Source organism: Felis catus, chromosome A2 (genome assembly GCF_018350175.1).
Source record: "Felis catus isolate Fca126 chromosome A2, F.catus_Fca126_mat1.0, whole genome shotgun sequence".
NCBI lineage: Eukaryota > Metazoa > Chordata > Mammalia > Carnivora > Felidae > Felis > Felis catus.
In genome coordinates, this window is record NC_058369.1 from 14,899,235 (window position 1) to 14,926,819 (window position 27,585).

The 27,585-nt window shown below is 49.5% G+C and overlaps 1 protein-coding gene across 7 annotated transcripts in view; it reads right to left on the reverse strand.

Annotated features, from left to right (window-relative positions):
• ZDHHC3 (zinc finger DHHC-type palmitoyltransferase 3) overlaps positions 1-27,585 on the reverse strand; it is a 59,902-nt gene that overhangs the window by 29,092 nt on the left and 3,225 nt on the right. For 3 of the 7 annotated variants that reach the window (XM_019820386.3, XM_019820393.3, XM_019820367.3), the window contains exon 2: positions 12,314-12,643. In XM_019820386.3, coding sequence (XP_019675945.1) covers positions 12,314-12,619 — 306 coding nt within the window. In that variant the 5' untranslated portion in view covers positions 12,620-12,643. Of the gene's footprint in view, positions 1-11,783; positions 11,868-12,313; positions 12,644-23,982; positions 24,391-27,585 lie in introns of those variants that run through there. The other 4 variants (XM_045049031.1, XM_045049035.1, XM_019820369.3 and 1 more) reach the window with 4 other exon arrangements.

The following is a 27,585-nucleotide window of genomic DNA, read 5'->3' on the forward strand; positions in this document are numbered from 1 at the left end:
CTGAGGCCGATGGGGCAACAGACAAGTACGAGCCCAGAAAAGCCAAAGGCATGCTCATCCACATGAATGCTCTTCTCATTGGTGGAGGCTCAGGACTTTGAGTGGGACAGAGATGAGGTCCTGAGAAGAAACTTCTAGAAATGTGGATCCTGATACACAGGCACTATGGGCACCAAGATGCTGAAAACTACATGTGATTCAGAGTAACAGTCACCTCCGTGGTGGTGGGGAGGCTGGGAGAGGAAAAGTGGGGGTGGGGGGGGAAACAAAGAGGTTAAACCACCTTTGTAATGTTTTATGTATGAGGCTGGGGGCGTGGAGAGATCATATTATCATATCATTGTATTATCCTTCATGCCCTTTCAACTGTGTCATATGTTTCATTACAATTTTTTTTTAAAAAGTAGGAAAAAACCCCACCTAGTCTGCAAAACACCGTCAGATGCCAGAAAAGCCTATGATAGAAAATTTAAAAGCAGGGGCGTTGGGTGGCTCAGTCGGTTGGGCGTCCGACTTTGGCTCAGGTCATGATCTCACGGTTCGTGAGTTTGAGGCCCATGTCAGGCCCTATGCTGACAGCTCAGAGCCTGGAGCCTTCAGATTCTCTGTCTCCCCCTCTCCCTGCCCCTTCCCCACTGGGCTCTGTCTCTCTCTCTCTCTCAAAAATGAATAAAAACATTAAAAAAAAAAAAAACTTTAAAAGCAAACAAACTTTGATAGGTGAGGACTCTGTGATATATATGATGCCATTTAGGACGTCCTTCTTGGCATTAAATATGCTATAAAAGTATACAGCTATCAGCATGGAGAACATCTATGACAGATGGCTAAAGGCACACAGACTTCCAAAGAGTATATGGCATATAAGACATTCCGGAACAGATCTGATACCCAGTTGACACTTGAATAATGCAGGGCTGAGGGGTCCGTGCAGCCAAAAATCCACATATGGCTTTTGACTCACCTGAAACTTAACTGCTAATAGCCTCCTGTTGACCAGAATACCAAAAATGTGAGTAGTCAACTCACACATATATTGTACATTATTTGTATCCTACACTATATTCTTACAATAAAGCTAGAGGAAAGAAAATGTTAAGAAAATCATAAGGAAGAGAAAACACATTTCCAGTACTGGACTGTTCTTATAAAAAAAATTCGTGTATAAGTGGACCCGTGCAGTTCATACCACATTGTTCAAGGGTCAGCTGTATATATATATAAAGGCAAAGACATGTGCCAAATTATTAATGGATATCTCACATAGTCAGATCACAGGTTATTTGCATTTTCTTGACCATATTTCTTAAATGTTCTAATATGAACATATGGCTTTTGCAATTAGAAAGAAACTCTAAAAATACAGGCAAGGGGCGCCTGGGTGGCTCAGTCGGGTAAGTGTCCAACTTCGGCTCAGGTACGATCTCATGGTTAGCGAGTTTGAGCCCCAAGTCGGGTTCTCTGATCTCAGCACAGAGCCTGCTTCGGATCATCTGTCTCCCTCTCTCTCTGCCCCTCCTCTGCTCTCTCTCTCTCTCTCTCTCTCTCTCTCTCTCTCTCTCTCTCAAAAATAAACACTAAAATTTTTTTTTTAAAAAATACAAGCATAAAAATATACCTCAGGAAGGAACTACCCAAAGTAGGAATATGCCCAACTTAACTAAATTTTATATTCAAAACGCTATGAACATCTCATCTTGAGCTATCTGAGGCCCTGCCCTGAGGCACTAGGGTCTGGAAGTCTTTACAAGGGCAAAGCTGGACCCCGACCACCCATATGACTGGACTTTGAAAGAGGATCCAGAAGGAGGGTGCCTGGGTAGCTTCAGTCAGTTAAAGCGTCCGACTCTTGGTTTTGGCTCAGGTCACGATCTTGCGGCTTTGTGGGTTCAAACCCCTGCGTCAGGCTCTGTACTGACAGCTTGGAGCCTGCTTGAGATTCTCTCTCTCTCCCCACCTCTCTCTGCCCCACTCCCACTTATGCTGTCTCTCTCTCTCTCTCTCTCAAAATAAATAAATAAATAAACAAACTTAAAAAAATGTTCTTAACCCTTTGAAAAAATAAAAAAATAAAAGGGGATTGGGAAGGGCTCTGGTCCAGGCAGAGAGGGCCCCACAGAAGCCCAGAAGGCCACATTAATACTCTTTAATGCAAAAGGTCATTGAGTCTGGGCAACCGTGTGAACTTGTATGAATCCTGAAGGCACAAAACCACAACTGGATGTCACTCCTCATGCACAAAGGAAAAGCCCTAAGGAACACCGTCTGCCCAAGGAGATAAATCAATGGGGCAGAGTTTTCCTAAATGAAGGCTCAGGTCGCTATTTTCCCCCCACATCCAGTTTTTAAGGTCCCAGAATTTGCTGTAAACCTCAGGAGGCCCCACGTAAAGGCCTACAAGAGGAAAACCCTAAACTGCAAAGGGCAATTGGAACTCTCTTCCGGTATTCTCATTATCGCCTGCTATTCCAGACCAGGGCACATCATGTAACAGCACGGCCTTTTTATTTTTTTTAATTTTTATTTATTTATTTTAACGTTTATTAATTTTTGAGAGAGAGAGAGAGAGACAGAGAGACAGAGAGCGAGTAGGGGAGGGGCAGAGAGACAGGGGGACACAGAATCCGAAGCCGGCTCCGGGCTCCCAGCCGTCAGCACAGAGCCCGACGCGGGGCTCGAACTCACGAACTGTGAGATCATGACCTGAGCTCACAGTCAGATGCTCAACTGCCACCCACGTGCCCCACAGTTCAGCTTTTTTTAAAAGCCTGTCCCCTCCAGCAGGACTCTATTTACATAAATCCCCTAGAAGGCTCATTCCCTTCCAGGCAAGACCCCATCTGCCCAGCAAGTCCATCCTTCAGACCCAGAGGCCAGCTGGGCCAGTCCCTGAGACAGAGGATCTGTGACACAGGTGCTTTCCTGCCTTTGCCTCCAACGTCTTTTCCTTTTCCTTCTTCCCTTCCCTTCCCTTCCTTTCCCCTTTCCTCCCTCCCTCTTTCCTTTCCTTTCCTTTCCTTTCCTTTCCTTTCCTTTCCTTTCCTTTCCTTTCCTTTCCTTTCTCCCTCCCTCCCTCCCTCCTTCCCTTCCCTTCCCTTCCCTTCCCTTCCCTTCCCTTCCCTTCCCTTCCCTTCCCTTCCTTCCCTCCCTCCCTTCCTCCCTTCCTCCCTTCCTTAATATTCTCTTCTGTGCTTATCTCCACAGACTTCAGAACTTCCTGTGATTAGTTCATGGTAAGGAATTTCGTTCTGTACCATTCTGGACAGACGGCAGGGAGTCGCTAGGCCTGCTGAGACATTTCTGCCAATGTTGTGACGCCTGCGTTACTGAGAACCGCCCACCCCCCCGTCCTTACGCATCTCACAGGGCTGTCTTGGGGCTCCCAGGCTACTGCAGCCTGGCAGACCACAATGTACCGATTTCCCCCCCTCATTTCCACAGTAATACTTCTTCATGATTAAAAAAAAATAGACGAGAAAATTAAAAGGGAAAAACCTACCCTTTGATTTTATCGCCCAGAGATCTGTATAATCAACATTTGGGAGCATATCCTTCCAGTCTTTTCTCTGTGCACACAGCAAGTTAAGACACTAAAGAATTTATAGGCCCATGATACTCAGACGTTCCTCAAATATATGTTTGGTCTCGTAGTGGAATCCGTTTAAATCTGGGGCAGGGAGGTGTGATATGATTCTGTCAATCGTTCCCCTTAGGGGCTAGCCCAAACTTCCAGTACCTTCCTCAACCCCCACCTACTTCCTTTTCTATTTCAGAGAAAACTGAGGCAGCTGGGATAAACCACCAGCTTGGAGGGTGAGGGTCCCGGCTAATCCTGGCCCTCAGGGGCCCCAGACCTTTAGCTCAAAGCTTCTCCCTCATGTTGTGCGCACACTCCGGGCCCTCCCACCCCTCACAGCTAAGCTTGTCGAGGTCGTGTGCACTTCTGTCTCTACTATCTCTCCCTGACTCTGGTTCACTGCTCTCGGTGCCTGTCGTCTTCACACCAGGAACACCTGTCACCAGGTCACTGAGCAACTCCCTGTGGCCAAACCCAAAGGTCGGTTCTAGGCCCTCAACTCCCTTGGATCTCCTGTGACCACCAGTCCCTCCTTCTGTCACTCTCTCCTGAGGCTGCTCTGCTCCCTCTGGGTGTCCCCCTGCCTCTTGCTCTCCCTTGGGCTGTTACCCCTGCTGGACCCCGGTGTCCCTCAGGGATCCCCCACCAGCCCCGTCCCCTGCTCATTCTGCACCCGGCCCCCTGCTGACAGTCCTCCCCCATCACACCCAGTGGTGATGCCCAATCGTGGGCTCCAACTCAGGCCTCTTTTCGGGCTGCAGACATCTCCACCTGGTTGTTCAAGAGACATTAAAACCGAGGAAAACCAACCCCCCAGATTCAACATGCTACAACTGAATCCATTCCTTTCGCTCCAAACCGCCCCTCCCATTCTCACTTCCCTGGCCCGTGGTGCCTCTATCTACCCTCGCTTACCCCTTACCCCTCCTACTCCACCAGGTTACTCCTGTCCCAAACCGTGCCTCGAATCCCATATCCTCCCCTCCAAGCCGCTGTCACGGCCTTCGTTCCGGCCCATCCTCACGCGCCCCAGATGTTAGAGCCACCTCCCACCCCGGCCTATTCTCCTATTTCCCAGAGTAAACTTTCTAAAATGGGAATCTGATCATACTATTCTCCCTGCCTGGACACCTTCACAGGCTTCGCAGAGCCTTCGCCCGGCCCAGGGTCCGAGCTCCCGGTCAGGGCTCGAGCAGGGCCACCACAACGCAGCCTCAGACCACTGACCCAGGGTCTCCCCCTGTCCCTGCCCCAGCAGTCCCCTGGCTGTGGACCACCTGCGGCTTCCCAAAGGCACCATGCTCTCCGAGACTTTCACCTTGTACCCCCAGGGACTCACATCAGCACCTCTGCCCAGCCTGTTCGCCTCTTGTACCGGAGCCAAAACCCACTCAGGGATCACCTCCTCTGCCTTCTTCCTCGTGGCCCCAGGCCACACCCAAGAGAGAAGCCATCACTTGGCTTTTGTGCTGTTCCAGCCTGTATTTATTGGTCTCAACACGGATCGCTTAAGTACACGCTGATCTCTCCTCCACAGCTATAAATTCCTGGAGGATAGAGACAATGTCTTTCAACTTGCAGCCCCAGTGAATTGCCCAGGGCCTGCCACAGAGCGTGTATTCAACAAACCAAGCTGAATGATAATGATGATACAACAGACATTTATGGAGTGCTCTATGCCAGACACCGTTCCACGTGCCTTACTGTATTTTGTCAGTTAATTCCGCCAATAAACCTGTGAGGCAGAGACTGTTATTACCCATTTTACAGATGAGATAACTAAAGCAAAGAAATGAAGCAACTTCCCAAGGTCACATGGCTAACAGATGGCAGAACCAGGATTCAGACCCAGGCAATCCAAGTCTAGAGCCCTCACCTCCATCAGAAGACAACGTATGTATTTATCGGACATTGCTGTTAAGAGCCCTGAAGAGGCTTTTTCAAACTGCCCTCATGCCATAATATTATTCTGCCAACAACTGTATCAGCATGTTACCATTAAGACTGAAACAGGCCTGTATCAGGGCACCTGGGTGGCTCAGGTGGTTAAGGGTCAAACTCTTTGATTTATGCTCAGGTCACGATCTCACGGTTCGTGAGATCGAGCCCTGCATCAGGCTCTACACTGACAGCAAGGAACCTGCTTGGGATTCTCCCTCTCTCTCTCTGTCTCTCTGCCCTCCCCCTGTGCATGTGCACGTGTGTGCATATGTTTTCTCTCTCAAAAACTGAAGCAGGCCCGTTTCAGTAAGTATCTAGGACAACATGATGGCGTAAAAAGGACATGATGAAAAGTAATAGAGGGGTGACTGGGGGGCTTCGTCAGTTAAGTGGCTGCCTCTTGATTTCAGCTCAGGTCATGATCTTGCGGTTCATGAGATTAAGCACCGAGGTGGGCTCTGTGCCGAGAGCATGGAGCCTGCTTGGAATTCTCTCTCTCTCTCTCTCTCTCTCTCTCTGACCCTCCCCATTTGTACTCTCTCTTTCAAAATAAATAAATAAACATTAAAAAAAAAAGCAACAGAGAAACTTCCAAAGAAATACCAACGAATCTAAGGCCTCAATATCCTCATGTATTTGAAGCAACAAGGATGAAACTTGCCTAAAGTGTTGCAGGGGCCCTGGGAGGGAGATGTGAGCACACCTGCTGTCCAGGCAGAAACTCTCTCTCCATCAGCTCTGCCAGGAACATGGTGACCAGCCTCAGGCCTGTGTCACAGGCCACCTGTCTCCTTCACAGAAAGGTGGAGGTAGGTAATCCCTAAATGGGTCACTCGCTTCTCTCTGGGGCCCGAAAGATTTTTCAGGGGGTGTTTCTAAGTTGCTCCGTGACAGCTATGAGATGTTGCCTGGAATGAGGGAGGATGTAGCAGCCGGCTCGAATTACCCCCTGACCTGGGGACTGGGTCAGTACCTCCACCCTCACCCGGCATGCTGGGGGGAGGGCCCGGTGCTGTTCCTCCTCTGTTTCTGCGGGCCTGCCACCACGCCGTCTTGCCGCTGGTCCAAGTAAATACATCAAACCTCGGATGGCCAGTAACTTTTTCAGCGAGCGTTCCGCAAGATGAGCAAACATTTTTAGTAAGTTTTAACTTGATAAATGAGCGATGTCTTGCAACGTGAGTCGTATGGGATGCAGAACGTCGCATGATCACAACTGAGCCAACAGTTCTTGAAACTCGCTTCCATATGCGAGTGTTTTGGATTACAAGCATGTTCCCAGAATGAATTACGCTAGCACACAAGGGTTTACTGTACTTGCTAACTGACTCTACATGCAACATGCGATCGATAACGTCGCCGAGAGAGGCTCCAGGAGGGAACACACGAACTGCACAATGGGTCCTGATATCCATGGATGGGTTTCGGCAGCTGGAACCGAAATCAGTGGCCTGCAGTGGTCTGGGATAGTCACGCGAGGTCTGTCTACAGCAAGGTGTTCACAAGACGGGACTCGAAGGGAGGGAGAGGCAGCGGCAGACAGACTGATGAATTTTCTTTTCCTTAACAATGTAGTTAAATTGATTTATAGGCCTCCTTTGTCAAATCTCAGATTTGAGATAATTAAAAAAACTTTTTTTTAGGGGCGCCTGGGTGGCTCAGTCGGTTGAGCGTCTGGCATCGGCTCAGGTCACGACCTCGCGGTCCGTGAGTTCGAGCCCCGCGTCGGGCTCTGTGCTGACGGCTCAGAGCCTGGAGCCTGCTTTGGATTCTGTGTCTCCCTCCCTCTCTGCCCCTTCCCCGCTCATGCTCTGTCTCTCTCTGTGTCAAAAATAAACATTAAAAAAAATTAAAATCAAATAAATTTTGTTTAATGTTTATTTATTTTTGAGGGGAGAGGGGCAGAGAGGGAAGGAGACAGGGGATCCCAAGCAGGCTCTGTGCTGATAGTGGAGAACCCAATGACGAGCGGCTTGAACTCATGAATTGCAAGATTATGACCTGACCTGAAGTCAGATGCTTAACTGACTGAGCCACCCAGGGGCCCCTCAGATTTGAGATAGTTTATAATGAGGTTAGTAAGCGATTAGTTAGTAAATGACCAAAAGGGTTTACACAATTATTGCGAGATTATGAAGCGCTTAGCTTTGAGCTTCCTGGCAGCCGGGACAGAAAGAGACAAGCTACGCCTTCCAGCTTTAAGCAGCTTCCGGGAGATAGACATTGTCCCAGATCTAAATGTTAACAGGAATCCCTCGGGATTCCTGAAGAAGCTCACAGGATGAGGCACTGAAATGGATTTGCAAAGGGAAAGGAAGAAGTGATGAAATTGGAGGGTGGGGCGGGGCGGCGGGGAGGGAGACCGGCACCAAGATAAGAGTTTCTGAGTCCAGGCACTCAGAGCCTCTCTGGACCTCTTAAGTGTTTCAGGAACACAAAAAGCTCCTTGATGACATCACATCCTCTTAGAGCGAGCAAGGAGAGGGCACCAGATACCAAACACCGATCTGACTTGTGCTCTGCCCACACCCTGTGACCTCTAGGCCAGCGCCCCTGCCAAGTGAGGCCCCTTTGGCCTCTTTCTCTCTCCTTCCAGGCCTGTCCTTTTTACCCCATTTCCCATGGGAACCTCACCTCCAAGGCGGCCATTCACACCTTTGTGTGCCATTTCCCTCTTCCCTTTTCTGCTCAAGCTCTACATGGACCCATTTCCTACTGTGTCGGAGGAAATGATTGCTAAATGGTCCAGAAAGCTGGGGGTGGTTGCAACTGTTCAACTGCAATTGTTACGACTGCAGGAAGAATTTCAAAGCTGGAAGCGGTCTGTTAACTGTTTGCGGAAGACTGTGAGAGACTTTTTGTCTTTAATTATAACCCAGCAATACTAACAAACCCAAATGGGAAACAATGCATACGTTGTTATATGTTGTTTATAACCTTTGCATATAGGTTCTCCTGCAGGACCGTATACAGCACGAATTCCTGAGATACAAAACATTATAATCCTGTTACGGAACTCCTTAGACCCCTTAGTGACACCTTTCTAAAAACAGACTCCCCTGCAGTGTTAGCAAGGAGCCCCAGGTTGATCTGTTTTCAGTGTGAGATCGAGGCTCCCAACTCGGCCCCAGGGCCTCCCACTCTCTCTGTACACACCGGGTTTTGCATAACATGTCATGTGCTGGGAGGGGAAAGGCAGGTGAGATGGGGCATGTATTTAGGACACGTTTGAGTTGCTTCATTTTGGGGCCCAGGTTTCTTTGGGGCCACTAGCGAAACACACGAATGAGCAGCAGACTGGTGTTTGGGGAATAGTCTTTGGTTCTCATTCATTTGGGATCGGCAGCCGTGAGAACCATTCGCTCCTGCATCCAAGTGCAAGGGGCTAGACCGGGGAGATCCCTGGAGAGGCCACGCAAGTCAATATGGGGTGAAAGGACACAGGCGTGAATGCCAGGGCAGAAGCCCTCCAGCTGCCCTCCTCCTGACATCCAGTTCCCTGACTCACATGCCTTCTAGACACCAATGACCTCAACCCTGCTGTCTGATCCTGACCCTCCACCTGGCTACCTACTGCTTACCTGGCATCTCTGCTTATGTGTGATACACAGTTGGCCAGAACAGAAGCTTTGATTTCTCTCCAAAATCTGTTCTCCTAGATGTTCCCATTTACTAAATGGCACCAATAATCCCCTAGAGCTGCTCAAGCGAAGGCTCTGGATGGCACACTGTCCAGTCCCTCTCCATTCGGTCAATCAACCCTTCTGCACAGAGCTTCTCAGACCTAGCTGAACACAAGGGACACCTGGGAGCTTTAAAGCACCCCAACACCCAGGGCTCTGCCCCAAACCAATCAGAGCAGAATCTCTGGGGGCGGGGCCCGGGCACCGGTACTTTTTCAAAGCTCCCTAAAGTAGTCCAATGTGTAGCCAGGTTTGAGAATTAGTGGCTTAAAAGATACTCCAAATCCAATAGCTTCTGCCCAGATTCACAGCTCCCATTTTGGTCTGAGCCACTACCCTGTCCTGTGTGGGCCACTGCAATCCCGGTGATCTTCCTGGGTCTCTGCCCCACCTCCATCACAAGCACAAGGCAATGTTGTTTTAAAAATCAGGTTATGCTGGGGCGCCTAGGTGGCTCGGTCGGTTAACTGTCCAACTTCGACTCAGGTCATGATCTTGTAGTTCATGGGTTTGAGCCCCGCGTTGGGCTCTGTGCTGACAGCCCGGAGCCCGCTTCGGATTCTGTGTCTCCCCCTCTCTCTCTCTGCCCCTCCCCTGCTCGTACTCTGTCTCTTTCCCTGTCTCTCAAAATTAAATAAACATTAAAAAAAAAAATCAGGTTACATCATGCCTCTCTGATGGCTTCCTGCTGCATTTAGGGTAAAGACCAAAGCTTTCGTGAGGCCCTCAGGGTCCCCAATCTGGCTTCTATCCACCTCTTCTGGCTCCTCTTGCCCCGACTCACCACGCTTTGGTCACCCAGGTCTTAGTCCTGTTCCTCAAACACCCCCAAGCACGAGCCCACCTCTGGGCCTTTGCACCTGCTCTCTCCTCTTCCCGGAAGGCTCTGCCCTCAAAGCTTCGTTTGCCTGACTCACAGCTTCGTGGTCTCAGCCAGGTGGCACTGCTCTGAGGTCTTCTCAGACTCCCTTCAGGTAAAGAAGGCCCCCTGCGCCGCAGAAAAGTCACTGCCACATCACCTCGGTCACACCCTTCGATTGTCTCTAAAACACTCATTGCTGTTTGAAATTCCCTTGTTCTCATATGTCTTCACTGCCTGACCCCTGTGCCGGGACGCGAGCTTCAGGCGGGCAGGGGCGTCTGGTCTGACTTGCTCACAGCTGTGTCCATTGCTCAAAAAGGACCTTTCACAGAGGAGGCACTCAATGCACATGCCATTCATTGGATCCCATCCCGCGGTGCCCCCAGGGCTCCTCCTCACCACTGCCAGAGTGATCCCTGTAAAATGACACCTGTATCTTGCCACTTTTTTTTTTTTTTTTTAATGTGCATTTATTTTTGAGAGAGAGACGGAGACACAGAATCCGAAGCAGGCTCCGGGCTCCGAGCTGTCAGCACAGAGCCCGATGCGGGGCTCGAACTCACAACCATGAGATCGTGACCTGGGCCGAAGTCCGACGCTTAACTGACTAAGCCACCCAGGCACGCCGCCACTCTTTTATTTAAAATCCTCAGGGGCTCTAGACTGCCCCTCGTCACCCAACTGCTTTGGCACTCCGCGCACACCGCCAGCCCAAACCTATCGCCCTCCTAAGTTCCCACCATCGCAAACAGCTCCTGGGGGCCTCGAGGAGCCACATGCCTGCATTCCTGTCTTCGTCCATGTTACTCTCTCTGCCTGGCACACCATCAGTGTCCTCCCTCCCTACCGCCCGTCACCTCCCCCGACAGCATACACAGCGCTCACAAGACCTGGCTTGGGTGTGCCGAGCAGCCATCGCCGTCCAGACTGGTGAACGTCCCCGCCCTTGCTCTTCCACGGCAACTGGCGCTTTCCCCCGCCACAGCCTCAGTCGCACAGGGCTGGCCTCACCCGTCTTCTCTAGACAGAGGGCACCCCGGTCATAACCGGGCGCAGGCTTCCCCTCAATTATAAACCGTTCTCCTTACGTCGCTTTGCTTTTCCAAGAGACCTACTTTAGTACCTGCTTTTGCCAACCGAAACAAATCTGAAGAGGGTGTTTTGCTCTTACACAACGGCAACTGCTTCTTCGCTTTATGTGATTCTAGCTCCTGACAGGTTTCCCGGGAGCTCTCTACTCTCAGATAGCAGGGGAAATCTGGACTTGGTTTCCTTCAGGCGCCGACTGTCTGGTGACCCCGCAGATGGTCCTGGCGCGAGAAGAGGCGCTATCTGGACGCGGAACTGCGCTGCGAAAGCTGCCTCTCCCCGGGGGATGGGGTAACACCCACCACCCGAACCCGCACGAAACGGAGCCCTCTGAGAAGGGAACCGGCCCGGGACCCAGGGTCTCGAGTGTGCTTTCCCCGGGGCTCACAGAAACAAAGTCTGTGCGGTGTCTTCCCTTTCCTAATTTAAACCCACTCGTCCTACGCACTCAGACAATGAAGCCACAGGAGGTCTTTATCAAATCACGCACTCTCCTTTCCCTACACAAGATAATGAACGGGAACAGAGGATTTAATGCCAGGGTACACGACAGTCAATGGCCACTTGCACAGCTGGTGTATTTCGCTAAGTCCTCAGGCAGAACACCACCGCGTTCCCCACAGATATTCACCAAGAGGCACTTGCTGCGGCCTGAAACAGGCTTGTCCAGCTTTTCAGGAAAAGGCGAGCCTCGCCCAAACAAAGTGAAGGCCATTTCCGTGCAGGTTCCTGGAATTGGATACGGCTTTAATTTCGAGAGCACCTAGCTGCAGTCCTGTCTTCGCCGGGAAGCCCCGGCCTGACCAAACTCCCCCCGGCCCCCGAGCATGCTTGCCACTCTGATGACCGGTCCCCGGTCGCCATGCTTATCGGGCTGAGCCTTTCTAACTAGAGGCTGGATTTCACCTGGACCGGAGCTCTCCCAGAGCAGCCTCCATTAACGTCTACATCAGTATACGGACAGAATCATTCGACCAAGACGGATACGCTGGGGCACAGATGGCGTCCTCCGGGGGCCCTGAGTCCACTTCCCCACCCCAGCCCTGGCCCTCCTGATCTCCACACGCCCAAGGTCCAGGGGAAGGAACATGCAGGCTGCGGCCATGCCAGGACCAGAGGAGCAGAGTGTGGGCCGGTCAAAACAAGCCCAGACATACTCACGGGGTCCGTCAGCATGGCCCGGCAGTGGGAAGCCAGGGCCAAGAAGGCCAGCAGGTTGAACACGATTCCGTTGATGACGCTGTACACATAGTCTCGGGATGGAATCAGCATGACAAAGAGGACCACAAACTCCGCGTAAAGGACCAGAAACCAGGTGACAATGGCACAGGCAATGCCACAGCCGTCGCGGATAAACCACATGGTTCCCACAGGACCGGGGTGGGGAGGTGGGACGCACTTCTCCGGCTGGAGGTATTCTGGCTTCCGCTCAATGTCTCGGAAGTGGTGGGTGGGGATAAGCATCATAAGCTATTTTGTCCATACTGGCATCTGGAAGAGAAGAAAGAACCCAGAAATTTGGTGTTGTCTTGTTATCAAGGAGACCTGACAAAATTATCTTTCCAAAGTGAGCCATGAGTGTCGATGTGCGAACTTCCCGCAGGAAAGCCGCCTAAACCTTCTGTTCATTTAAAATGTGAGTTCTTGGGGCGCCCGGGTGGCGCAGTCGGTTGAGCGTCCGACTTCGGCTCAGGTCACGATCTCGCGGTCCGTGAGTTCGAGCCCCGCGTCGGGCTCTGGGCTGATGGCTCAGAGCCTGGAGCCTGCTTCCGATTCTGTGTCTCCCTCTCTCTCTGCCCCTCCCCCGTTCATGCTCTGTCTCTCTCTGTCTCAAAAATAAATAAATGTTAAAAAAAAAAAAATTTAAAATGTGAGTTCTTGGGGCGCCTGGATGGCTCAGTTGACTGAGCGTCCAACTTCGGCTCAGCTCACGATCTCGCGATTCGTGAGCTCCAGCCCCGCGTCAGGCTCTGTGCTGACGGCTCAGAACCCGGAGCCTGCTTCGGATTCTATGTCTCTCTCTCCTCTGTCCCTCCCCTACTTTCTCTCTCTCTAAAAAGTAGATAAACATTAAAAAAATAATAATAATTAAATAAATAAATAAAATGTGAGTTCTTGGGACACCTGGCCGCTAGAGCATGTGACTCCTGATCTTGGGGTTGTGAGTCTGGGCCCCACGCTGGGCACTGAGTTTCCTTTAAAAAAAAAAAAAAGTGAGTTCTCAGCTCTCTTCCCTATTTCTGAGAGTTAACTTAGCCTTTGCAAAATAGGGCCACCTTGCCCAAAGCCTTCGCATGACAGATAATGAAAAGGGAGCCTTTGAAGGGCAAATGCCTCACCCAAGGTCAGCCAGACCAACAGCTACACACGGGACGCCAGCTCAGAAGTGGGACTAGAATGCGGGTCTCTTCATTTGTTAGGGGTCTGCTGGGAAGACAGTGTCTCAACAGATTATATTCCACTTGTGACTTCAAAGGCAAGATGGGGCACAGAGTGCCAAGCACTCTGGGAAAACTCTTCAGTGTTAGCACTGCTGCCTCTACACCAAGGACAAACCCAGAGACTGATGTTGAGGCTGTCTGCGGTTAACAGGGATGAGCAGAACGAGAGTACCTGCTTCCCCAGAACCAGGCTTAAGCTGCAACCATTAAGCTGCAGTCTAACTTACGGGGCGGGGGGGGGGGGGGGGGGCGCCTGGGTGGCTTAGTCAGTTGAGCATCTGACTTCAGCTCAGGTCATGATCTCATGGTTCGTGGGTTCAAGCCCCACATGGGGCTCTGTGCTAATAATAGCTTGGAGCTTGGAGCCTGCTTCAGATTCTGCGTCTCCCTCTCTCTCTGCCCCTCCCCCGCTTGTTCTCTCTCTCTCTCTCAAAAATGAATAAACATTAAAAATTAAAAAAAAAAAAGACATGCTAACTTACTACTGCATTAGCTGATGGTAAAGGCAAAACCTAGATAGGGAAGGTTCTCGAAACAAACCAGGCTTTTTAATCCTAGGGCCAAAACGGTTGATTTTCCGGGAATAAGAGACTCCCTTAGCTCTGCCCTCCTCTTGGGTGACGGGGTCAAGTGGAGAATGTTGGACAATGAGTCCAACAATGTGTCCGCACTGCCTGGCTATGGGGCTCCATGAGCCTTGGTCGCCTCACCTGCCTCCTCACCCCAGACTCCTCGTCAAAGGGCTGGTGTGAGGGCCGATGGAGCAGGAGGTGCCCGTGATGAATCCCGTGGCCTGGAATAGCCCTTACACACCACGCACGTATTGTCTCTAGGAAAGACGTCCATTCCTTCCTAAACAAGCGCTGAGCAACACGCCCCTTTTTCCTAACGGCTGCAGCTCGCGTCTCTGGAGACAGCAATGAAATAGCTAAGGATCGATAATGAAGTCTATCTGTCCACGGCACGCGCCACAAAACATAGCAAGTACAGATTTTCCTCCTCCGATTCTTTATCGTACACGTGGCGGCCTGTTGTATCACCAGGTGGGTTTCTCAGTCAGACACTGTGCCGGCGGGGGGGCTGACCCTGATGGCGGGGCCGCGGAGAAGCCGCCGTAGCACAGTCCGCAGCACAGCAAAGGACATCTTGGTCCTCTGAGAACGCTACTCACTTCGTAGCAGAGGAAATCGTTCAAAAGCAGCACTGGCGACGTGGGTTTTTCTGAAGACCGTGGCTCTAAAGGGCAAGTGCAAACTTTCAATGGTTGTGTCGGCTTTTTCTCACCCTTTGCCTTCTGCCTCCGCTGCCTGCTTCTGGACTGAATACGCTACCATCATGATGAGTACGGATGTGTCTAGAAAGCTGAGAGGGGACAGCAGTAACTACTACTCAAAATGACAGACGTTCTGGAGTCAAACGCTGCACAGACTAGTAATGAAAGAACAAGGCCAGGGCCTCCCCTCCCAGCACGGCGGAGAATTGGTGCCCGAAAGGCAGCTAAACGTGTAGTGTGTACTTGTCCAAAGCAACATCGACTCAACGAATACTCAAGAGGGACTATCACATGCTGGGTACCCTATGCTGGGAGCTGAGGAAAGAGAAGTCGCAACACACAGGGAATGACCGTCCCAAGTATGAGTAAGAGCAGCAGTTCCCAATAGGCCACCAACCAGAATCTTCTAACAAAGCAAGCCAGTGCTGTCCACAAGACAATGGCAATCAGTGTTGCCAGTGACAACTCAGAGGCATTAAAGATGCAAGCATACCTTCTGAAGCACCACACGGAAGGACTGCAGGAGCTCGTAGACAGGGATGTCTAGGACTCGACCTGGGCCCAGCAAATTCTAAAATTCCAAGCTCCGCTCAACCCAAAGCCAACAGGTGGAAGGCTGAAATCCCATGAAATCCCACCGCGATTCGAAAGCTGATCAAAGCTCCCCATTTTGACAATGCCCATGTTATTCCCTTGGTTTTTCCTGCTGCTGTACAGATTTGCGGGTACTCGGGCTCTAAACCAATCAAGTCGTATTGGACCACAGCCATGCCATTTGGACACATACTGTCTATGTCTGCTTTTGCCCTGCGTTGGCACCGCTGAGCAGCTGTGAGGGAGGCTGGCTGACCGGCCAGCCTGGAGTACTTACTCTCTATCTCAGTGCAGAAGTTTGCTGACCTACGGTTTCAGGCCGTTGTTAGCCACCCACTGAGCAGCTCAGTGTGACACTGGTGGTCGGTCACAACTCGCCCCACCCCTCCAACGTCTGTGGCAGCATAACCTCCTGTCCTCTGCAGCCTGAGCGTCAGCTCAACTTGTGTGCTCCATCAAACTCTTCAATGATCAGAAAGGCGTGTGTGTGTTTTTTAAGTGTTTATCCATTTTGGGGGCGCCTGGGTGGCTCAGTCGGTTAAGCGTCCGACGTCAGCTCAGGTCACGATCTCGCGGTCCGTGAGTTCGAGCCCCGCGTCGGGCTCTGGGCTGACGGCTCAGAGCCTGGAGCCTGCTTCCGATTCTGTGTCTCCCTCTCTCTCTGCCCCTCCTCCGTTCATGCTCTGTCTCTCTCTGTCTCAAAAATGAATAAACGTTAAAAAAAAAAAATTTAGAAATGAAAAATAAAAAATGCAAGTAAGATAAAGACAAAAAAAAAGCTACTGATAGCTGTCCCTGTCTTAAGTACAATAACCGTCCATTTCTTTGGAGTGACTTAAGGTCATTACCCAGAGCATCAACTACTGGAGTGTGTTAGGTAATGATGTCCTCAGGGGTTACAGAGATTCACTGCGGGCTCTCGGCCTCACACCAGCTGGCCTGTTCAGACTACTATAATTTTAATTCCAACGTCTCCTTTGTATGGTTGTCTTCCTGTTCCATTGCTGGCTACTGTCATTTCTGTGTCTACAGTGACTCCCGACAAATTGTCCATTTATGATCACTGACGGGCCGAAGGCTGGAAAACAAATGAAACTAAACCACGATTAGATTTCTTTGTAACAGAAGGGTACTCCTTTTAGGTAATAGGACTTTAGGAAGGTGCTATGTTCTCCCACCGAACAGTTCCTGTGGGCTGGATGTCTTTTCATTAGCCCAGGGCCTGGCACATAGTGGCCACTTACTATGCGTGTCATTACACGAATGCTGGAGTAAAATGCCTTGAGTAAAAGGCCCACCTCTGGAGGCCCCGTGTGCCTTACTTTCAGGGGCATGGCCATATTCTAGATGGTGGAGGGTGCAGCAAGTAGGACTATGAAGTAGGTGGAGGGCCATAACTGGAATGTTCCATCCTTAAACAATGCGGGACCAGATGTGTATAGAGGAGCTCTGTTGTCCTGTTGCCCCTCGTTGGTGAGGGACGGTCTGCGATCTGGGAAAGCACTCGGCCAAGGGCACACCAGGCAGAGCTAGACACACCAAGTGTTGGGCTGAAGTTCACACTCTAACCCACACTTTAGAGTCTCAAAATACCCTGCTCAAAACCAATCAAGGCATACTGCTATAAAAAGTGCACCTAACCCCCAGGCCCCTTAAGAGCAATGCAGTAGTGTGCCAGTAAGGATTTGTTCCTTCAATGAGCCAACTGAGAATCTGAGAAACACGGGGGAAAACTCACCTGGAACAAACTGCCCACCTTCCCTTCACTCTACCTCTGAAGACAACACTCAAAAAGCCAAACACTGACCTCTTTTCCTTTTCTAGTTTGAATTGGGGAAACTCTAATCCTTGGGGGTGAGAAGTGGCTCTTTGCCCATAACCTACTCCCCACGTGAGAGTCCTTGCTTGCAAGAGTTGGGCAGAATTGTTTGCTCGGGCCTCTGGGGCGTGCACGAAGTGTTTGCTCGGGCCTCTGGGGCGCACACGCAAGGAGGCTGGCGGGGGGGAGGCTTCAATCCTGCCTGCCAGCTCATGCCCTCGGAGGGGCAGCCTCCTCCATTCTCCCTCTCCACCCCTTTCATCTCATTCCTTCGCCCTGTTTACCCTCTTAACTCTGTCTTCAATTCAGTTTGTTTCAATTCAGAAAGATATTCCTGGAGCAGCCACTATATGTCAGGAACTATGCAGGGGGCTCCCACACAAGGGATGGAGAGGGCAATAGTGCGCGTGTGCTGCCCTGTCCGGGCCCTGCCATTACTTCTCTCCCAGCTCCCATCTGCTAAGACCAGTCTCATTTGCTCTCTTCTATGAACCTGCAGGTCCCATTTCGTTTAGCATTGGAGCCTGGTATCTCATGAGTTTATGCTCAAATCAATATTTCTTGAGCGAACAGATAACAGAAACTGCACAGACCCACCCCACAATGATCCTAACACGCAGGTTTCTAATGAACAGCCCAATGGAGAGGCAAACAGCACCACCCCAAAGCAAACAAAGCCCAGAAGTGAGATAAATAGGCTTTCTCGCGGCCAGGACATCTAAAGGGAGGGGCTCTGAGCAGGCCACGGAGCCAGGTGAAGTGTTCTGGCCAAAGGCAGGGGGAGTGGTGATGCAGCCCGGGGGAGCCGGATGTCCAGGGTGCTGTGCGTGAGTGTGCATACACTCAGAGTCCACCAGAGGCCAAAGAGCCCAGAGAGGCACTCAGGCAACAGGTGAGAGTTCCAGCTGGGTGGAAGGAGGTTTTCTGTTCCTCTTCCATGTTGTTTCTGAAGAAAGACTGAAAACAGTGATCATTTTGCAATTTTAATTATAGTAATTGTGTTGTGGTTTTTTGGCCAAGGGTTCTGTAGCATTAAAAAGAGTTGGCTTGTCCACACGTAATCCAGGCCCGAAGTAATTATTCTTCCGCCTGGCAGAGGAGTGCGGCGAGGCCCAGAAAGGCAGAGGGACTAAGCCCTGGGGGTAAGGAAGTCCGAGGTGGATTCACAGAAGCAGAGGACTTCTGAGGCTCCCTAGAGCTAGAGATCCACGCGAGAAGGAAGATGCACTGGCCGAATGACCATCTGAGCTCTGTTGGGGGCAGTGTGGGGTAAATCTAAGGAAATCCTCTAGCCTTCCTTCTTAGACTTTCAGAAACAAAAAGCAAGAAATGACTGAAATTAGTGTTAATTCCCTGAAACAAAAACAAAAACACACGCCACTGCATCTGGTCCGGGGAACTGCCTCCAGATCCATCAATAACTCACGTGCTTCATTATCCCTGACCACAAGTGTGCCCTTCCACTCACGCCGACAGGCAGACACAAATGTGGTTAGTGAAACGCAGCCCGGGGCCCTACAAGCCCCAGGGACTGGGGTGTGGCGTTGGCTTTGCGGGATGCCACTTACGACTCAGTTCCCGTGCTGCCCATCCACAGCGGAGCCACACCAAAGGGGTTTGAGAGGCTGATGCTAAGGCCAAGTTCACAGGCCCCATCTCCCCGTGGCCCATCTGCAGGCTGACCATCAGCAATGGGAAGAGTCCAGATCTAGTGCCTGGACTTAATCATCGTTTGTTGAAGGAGGAGCAAATCCTTATAAATTCATCACGTGCCCTAAGACAACTGACCCAAAGCCCAGGCTTTATGCGCCAGGATCAAAGCCATGACATCCAAGTTCTGTGATGGATGCATCAGAGTCCCCAAACTCAACTGTTCTCAATCCAACAAGGGTCCCAGGGACGGCAGATCCTCTCAGACTGCCAACTTCACCGGCTTTCATGACATAAGATCCTATACTGAAGAGTCATGGATCAGCGGAGCTAGATCTAAAATCCTTAGAAGCATCTCGAAGTACTTTGTGAATTTTACTTTCCTAAGACACCACACCCACTCACGTTCTCACATCCACGCATGCAGTCACCCACAGCATAGAAGAAGGTTTTGGGACTGTACAGATTTAAAGCAGCATAAACAAACCCAACCATTATGGCTTGTATGAAATATCTGTCTGCAGTCTGGCTTCATCAGCTCCAATCAGGTGCAATTTTTTTCCCTTGACATAGAGAAAAGGATCATCCAAATACTCAAAAACACAAATTTTTTTTTTTTTTTTTTAAGGATTAAGCTTTCTGGATCCCTACAAGTGGGAACTATATAGTTGAAACTCAATTTCATCCCCTCTTGAGCAGATGTCATGAACATAGCAAGGTAGTAGAAACCCTTAACTAGAAGGCTTTTAGCTTAGGTCAAAATTTGTTTCAGGTGAATAGTTAACATGTTAATAAATCTAGTATTATGCTGAATTGCCGTTGGCGGGGGGGCTTGTCTTGTATCCTCTTGAACTTGCCCTAAATGTTGCACTCTCAACTGAACTTTTTTTTTTTTAAATTTTTTTTTCAACGTTTATTTATTTTTGGGACAGAGAGAGAGACAGAGCATGAACGGGGGAGGGGGCAGAGAGAGGGAGACACAGAATCGGAAACAGGCTCCAGGCTCTGAGCCATCAGCCCAGAGCCTGACGCGGGGCTCGAACTCATGGACCGAGAGATCGTGACCTGGCTGAAGTCGGACGCTTAACCGACTGCGCCACCCAGGCGCCCCACCAACTGAACTAACTTTTACTGCAGTTAAATAACTCTGTCTACCCCTACAATCCCTTAAAAGGCCCCCTGGAAGAAAGTAGCATCTTTTCTGATATTTCTACCATTTTTCTCAATTCATCTTAACGTTAAGAAATTCATCTTAACGGGTATATCGATAACCTTCCTGGTTTAAATTCCACTGTCTCAAGAATATGGTGTCTGCCTCTTTTAGAATTTCTCACATTTCAGAGTGATAGACTTAAAAGTGTTCAAAAGCCAGCCTTACAATTTCAAAGATGAATAAATGGTCTATATCCTAGAAGCTTTAGAAAGGAACCTGAAGCAAAGTAAAAGACGAATTAATCGGAGCTACAATTCTCTTAATTTGTGCTAGGATCTAAAAGGGTTGCAAATTTTACACCCATTTTTTATCACTTATTTTTCCTTCGAAGATTTTATTTTTAAGTAAGCCCTAAACCCAGTGTGGGGCTCAAACTTACAAACCTGAGATAAAAAGTTGCAAGCTCTACCGACTGAGGCAGCCAGGAGTCCCAATTTTATGCCCATTTTTAGATGGTTCTCAGAAAAACAAAGAATGAGCCATGAGTCACTATGTTTGATATATTTCATTAAAAACAAAACCAAAAACAAAATGAGTCACTAAACTTTTTTTTCCCCAAAAGGTAAGGGTGTGGTTCAAAGGAAAGGTGCCTTATCATCTGTATCACAAGCTGCCAGCCAAGGAGGATGTCCAGGCAGGGAAAGCACCTGGCCTGTTCTAGGTCTACACGATTTCCTCCCTCCGTGGAGGGTCTGTCACGCTCTGCCCGCCTCTTGTCTTCTGACATACTCAACCTTCAACAAAACACTTAAACAAAACAAAACAAAACGGTAAAACATCACACCCCAAGCCAAATCCTATTGACATTAAAGTTTACGGAGAAAATCAGGTAGTGGTCAGTAAGCTAAATTTGCCTTCTTGCCTCATAACTGGCCTTTCTTTCTCTCTCTCTCTCTCTCTCTCTCTCTCTTCCTTCCTTCCTTCCTTTCTTTCTTATGATGAAAGGACAAGTAGGGGAGGTCCAAAGAGAGAGGGAGACAGAGGATCCAAGTGGGCTCTGTGTTCACAGCAGCGAGCCCGATGCGGGGCTTGAACTCACAAACCGTGAGATCATGACCTGAGCCGAAGTCCTGAGCCACCCAGGTACCCCTGGCCACACCTTCTTTTAAAACCCACTTGTGTGCACACGCAGACTTCTAACAGTAGGCCTTCGTTTCAGAACAGAGTCTGGGATTTGGACAGCTCATGGGGGCTAACACTCCTTCCACTAGTTCACCACCTCGTGACTTTCTAGATCTATTAAAGAAACACATACTCGCATATAGGATGCCGTAACATAGGGCACAAACGTTGGGGATCAGTAGGAACTACACTCGTTTGGGTAACACGTTCTACGTTCTCCTTTTCTAGGTATGCTTCGTGATATGTGATGACAATGTGGAAAATTCACGAGACTTTAAACAAGACCATGCTTAAGATTAACTGATTAATGGGGCGCCTGGGTGGCGCAGTCGGTTAAGCGTCCGACTTCAGCCAGGTCACGATCTCGCGGTCCGGGAGTTCGAGCCCCGCGTCGGGCTCTGGGCCGATGGCTCGGAGTCTGGAGCCTGTTTCCGATTCTGTGTCTCCCTCTCTCTCTGCCCCTCCCCCGTTCATGCTCTGTCTCTCTCTGTCCCAAAAATAAATAAATGTTGAAAAAAAAAATTAAAAAAAAAAAAAAAAGATTAACTGATTAAAAAATAAAAATCAGGGGCGCCTGGGTGGCTCAGTCAGTTAAGCGTCCGACTTCAGCTCAGGTCATGATCTCGTGGTCCGTGAGTTCCAGCCCCGCGTCGGGCTCTGTGCTGGCAGCTCGGAGCCTGGAGCCTGCTTCGGATTCTGTGTCTTCCTCTCTCTCTGCCCCTCCCCTGCTTGTGTTCTCTGTCTCTCTCTCTCTCTCTCTCAAAAATAAATAAACATTAAAACAAATTTTTTAAATAAAATAATAAAGTAAATAAATAAATAAATAAAAATCACTGTCTGGGCCAGAATTTTAGAGCTGGAAGGAACCTTAAAGACCATCTATTCGATTTTGGTCAAACTCCTTCTGTTCCATAGATGAGGAAATCGAAGCCCATTTGAGATTTTGTTGAAAATATAAGTTTTAGACAAAACATGCAGTGCTGTCTTCAGGCATGCACCAACATGAACTAAATGCCTATGATGAGGGAGGACATAGATAAACCATTTCATTAAAAATTTTTTTTTTAACACACAGCCTTTCAGAAAGAGACTGTAGGAATTACCTGACCTCTTCCAAACTCTGGTTCAGCCTGTTTTTTGGGGCGTGGGTGAGAGGGAGAGAGAAAGAAAAAGAGAGAGAAAGAGAAAGAGAATCCCAAGCAGGCTCCACACTGTCAGCACAGAGCCCAAAACAGGGCTTGAACCCACGAATCGTGGGCCCAAATCAAGAGTTAGACGCTCAACTGACTAAGGCACCGAGGTGCTCCGTGGTCCAGCCCGCTCTATAGATAGGTAAAGAAATGAAGCTCTACGGGCACCTGGGTGGCTCAGTCGGTTGAGCGTCTGACTTCGGCTCAGGTCGTGATCTCACCGTTCGTGGGTTCGAGCCCCGCATCAGGCTCTGTGCTGACCACTTGCTCAGAGCCTGGAGCCTGCTTCAGATTCTGTCTCCTTCTCTCTCTGCCCTTCCCCCGCTCACGCTTTGTCTCGCTCTGTTTCTCAAAAATAAGTAAATGTAAAACAAAAATTAAAAAAAAAAAAGAAATAAAGCCCCAGGAGTGAGTTCAACTTCCAAAAAAACATCTAGAGAGGGGGCTAACTTCCCCTCTCGGTCTAGTGGACGGCATCTACCACTGGCTTGTGCTGCCATCTCCCTGAAGGAACTCCTTCCAGAAATCTGCAACTTAGCAGCAAACTCTTTCCAAAGGTAACAATGTATCACCAACCTAGCTACCTTCAACATGGTCGGAGTGTGTTACTCTCACTGAATGTGAACCCTTAGTAATCAGGTGCAGTGGTCTCATGTGGCCCTGAACTGCCTTCTGGCCTCTGTCCGGGTAGGCACGCTGAATGTAAGGGCGGGGTCCGGATTCTTCCTGGGTGTCTACTACCCTGCCCTGCCAGGCATCGGGCTGGGTGCTAGACATGTCTCATCCTGTTTGATCTGCACATCTACTCTATCTTGTTGATATAAACCCTGGCTTTCCCATCCCCCTTTGAGATGCGGAAACCGAGGCATGGAGAGATTTGCCTAAGTTCCTATTTCTTTTTTTTTTTTTTTTAGTTTTTTTTAAATGTTTATTTATTTTTGACAGAGAGAGAGAGAGAGAGAGAGAGAGAGAGAGAGAGAGAGAGAGAGAGAACGAGTGGGGGAGGGGCAGAGGGAGAGGGAGACACAGAATCTGAAGCAGGCTCCAGGCTCTGTGCTGACACAGAACCCCGATGAAGGAGCTCCAACCCACAAACTGTGAGATCAGGACCTGAGCCAAAGTCATGCTCAACCAACTGGGCAAGTTTTTTTTTTAATTTTTTTAAAATGTTTTTATTTATTTTTGAGACAGAGACAGAGCATGAGCAGGGGAGGGGCAGAGAGAGGGGGAGACACAGAATCCGAAGCGGGCTCCAGGCTCCGAGCTGTCAGCACAGAGCCTGACGCGGGGCTCGAACTCACGGACCGTGAGATCTTGACCTGAGCCGAAGTCGGACGCTTAACCGACTGAGCCACCCAGGCGCCCTGCTGAGTTCCTATTTCTAAGAAGCAGGTGACAGCCTCCCAAGCCTGCTCTCATTCCAGAGCCTGCTGTTTATGCCTCACTACAACCATTCATTTTGCCCCATGACTAGAAAACCAAAGGGAGAGGTGTGCTGGGGCCTCCACCGTGACCTTGGGGGACTTACTGTTTGGTGTCCTGCCCACACACGGTTATGAGGAGGTGGCGGTATCGGCTGGGCTACGTGTGGGGGCGTTCACAGGCCCCAGGCCTGAACTTAAGCATTCTGTCCTCTCAGGTGGGGCCCTGGCTGAGCACCGGCGAACATTTGGAAGGCTGATCCTGCCTTAACCTAGGAAGCAGGAAGGATGTGAAGCTTCAGCCAGGAGAGTCACCCTAAGATTGGGTCCCTCAAACCTGCTTCTGGTGGGGAATGCTTCTTGTGGGGCCAAGTTCCAGCACGCTGCTTTTTCGGGGAGAAAGCCCCCCCCCCCATGCTAGGCAGAGACCAACCAGCAAAGGGTCCCACCTGAGGGTGCTGAAAACGGCACCTGTCCCCACACTGTGCCATGTGCGGACAAGCAGCCACTGTGACATCACCCAGGCAAGAGCTTGGCTTTTTGAAAGACTAAAAGCCAAAGCCCTTGGAGGGATCGGAGAAGAGCTATGAGACAGAACGAGAAAACAGTCACTGCAATGGCACCGGGCCACAAGCAGGACAGCCATTTAGCTTTCAGATGTCTGATACCCCTTATCCCAGACATCAGTAAGTGTCATGCAAGAGCAGCGCCCCGGAGGAGCCCGGGACCAAGGAACAAGGCTGTCCAAGTCCGTAGCCCCTGCCTACCAAGGCAACAGGCTCTCTGGCACCTATTTGAGGGCTCTGGAGACAGATGGATGCTAGTGCTAAATGAATACTGGGCTTGGAGTCAGGATGCCAGAACTCTATTCCCACTCCTACAGCTTCCTATCTCATGATCTCCGACAAGACAGTTGCCCTCCCTGGGCCTCAGTGTCTTCATCCATAACTATACATTTTTTAATGTTTATTTTTGAGAGAGAGAGAGAATGAGTGGGGGAGGGCCAGAGAGAGAGGGAGACACAGAATCTGAAGCCGGCTCCAGGCTCCGAGCTGTTAGCACAGAGCCCGATGTGGGGCTCGAACCCACGAACCATGAGATCATGACCTGAGTCGAAGTCAGATGCTTAAATAACTGAGCCACCCAGGAGCCCCAGTGTCGTCTTCTACAAAACAAGAGAGAAGACTGAGCTGATTGCTAAGATCCCTTTCAGGGTTGAGATTCTGATTCCTTTGTTCTCGTGAACAAATTCAGTATTTTCATTGTTAATTTCTTGGGTTTTATATTTCTACCAAAAGCATCCCTTAACTTCCTTTCCTCGTTGTTTGTTAATATTCAAACAGAAATCCACCAATAACTGTTAGCAATCTTCCTGAGCGTGTTCAGTTTTTCAATCAAGTATGGCATGTAGGGGCACCTAGGTGGCTCAGTCGGTTGAGCGTCCGACTTTGGCTCGGGTCATGATCTCACAGCTCGTGAGTTCGAGCCCCGCGTCGGGCTCTGTGCTGATGGCTCAGAGCCTGGATCCTGCTTCGGATTCTGTGTCTCCCTCTCTCTCTGCCCCTCCCCTGCTCATGCTCGGTCTCTCTCTGTCTCAGAAATAAATAAAACATTAAAAAAAAATTTCTTTTTTTAAAGTATGGCATGTAATTACCATTTCCTTTTGTTAATTCACTTAATTTTTTTTTCAGAGTGGAAAAAGCACTATCAAAATGCATCCAAGTGGTAAAAGAGAGAAATCTTGTAACAGATTTTATTTTATTCTTTTTAGAGAGAGAATGTGCAAATTGGGGGCAGGGGGAGGGAGAATCTTAAGCAGGCTCCACACTCAGCTCAGAGCCTGATGTGGGGCTTGACCCCATGACCCTGGGATCATGACCTGAACCGAATTCAAGAATCGGATGCTTAACTGAGTCACCCAGGTGCCCCAAAGAGAGAAACCTTAAAATCTAATGATCATTTTTCATTGTTTAAGTATATGTAAATCCATGATCGGTTCTGAGCTTTATTTACTATCTGGTAAAGATACAAATTTTAGGGTAAAATGAGGCTTTGAGAGGTTAACTGACTTACTCAGAATCAGAAAAAATGACGTGCAGCAAAGCCCAGATCACTGGAGTAGACACCCAGTAGTCTTTCCACTACAGATCATTAGTTTCCTCATCATCTGACCTTTCTAGATTGTCTGCTATTTCTTGGTTTAGGAACACACACATAGCAAAGCCAATACTTACTGCAACAGAACCGTGGCCAGAACTGCCTTTGTCCCGCTAGGTTTATTTTTCTAAGGTGAGGTACCTATCCCACCCAAAGGCATTCCATCCCCACAGACCCTGACAAGGAGAAGTTCATGTCTCGGGTGGCCCAGAAAATTCAGGGTTCAAATGTCAAGTTTCTACATCCCTGGAAGGTTCTAGTTTGGAGGAGAGAAAAGATGGAGTTTTCTTGGTATTTCCCTGTATTTCTTGGAAGAATAACTGAACTAGGTGGGACACGGAACTGGAGCCTTCTTACCTTCAGAGCTCACAGCCAGGAATAACCTAGCCGTTGTTTCTGGAAATCCGCTTTCAAAGAGGAAAGCAAAGGATGAAAACATGCAAAACCAGGAAGAAACTGGAGGCATGGCATTTGCTTCCTTTTTTTCCCCAACAGGTCAATGTCCAGACCTCACTCCACCATTTCTGTTTGGATTCTGTGGCTATCAGCATGTGTAAGTGTGCTTAAGTATTTCCAGATTGGCTAATCAGAATATGGGACCCCTTTTTTTCCACACGTGCCCTAATGAAGGACTTAAGAAGCGCCCCGCTGCCCTCTCAAAATGAAACACACGTGAAGACCCTTCCTCTAATGAGAATAAGCGTCACCCATGTATTCCTATCAATTTTTCTACCAGTGGAATTACAAGTTGTAATTTCTAGAAGAGCAAGACCTGCTGGCCTGACTGACAGGTTATTTACATCGAGTGTGTTTTCAGACAAGGTACAGGCAGGACAAATCAGAGGGTTTAAAGGAAACAGTTCTATAGGGAAACAGGGTCGCTCACTTTTGCTTTTCTGGGGTGCTGGGCTGATTGCGAAAATGCAAAGGTAAAGAAAAGCCTAGAACTTGGCTACCTCTCTTAAAGACTGGAAAGAAGATGTTCCCTGCTGGGCTTTGAAGAGCTCTCTGCAACTTTGACCCCACAGACTCAGCATTGCCCCAAGCTCTTCTGTAACTGGCTTTTATTGCTTTAATTAACCAAGGCTAGGTGGGACAGATTTACTCCACCTCTGTAATGTCATTGTTGCTTGCTAGTGGCTGGCGGCAGGCCTTTACCTCTCCCCCTTGATGCCTGGCCTGCACAATTAGCGCCTTATTATAGGTTGGCCTCACGTCTAATTACTACACGGGCTCAACTGAGCACTTTGTTTCATTGTCTTGTTCATGCGCTTGTTCAAGTGCCTGGGCTCCCCAGCTAGAGTAAACCCTAAACTCCTTTTAGGCAGGTGTGTTCAGTGTCTCATCTCTTCGGGCCCACAAGAACACTAGACACTCCCAGGCCTGCAAACAAACACTTCCTGTTTGAAGAGCTTCCGGATGTCTATTCTGGGAGGAAGGCACATGGTTAGAATCTGGGTCTCCATGCCTATCTCAATCCTCCGTCCCAGATCCATCATCCTTCTCTGTCGTTGAGGGCTCTCCTCAGCTACTCTGAGTTAAGCTGTACTTGG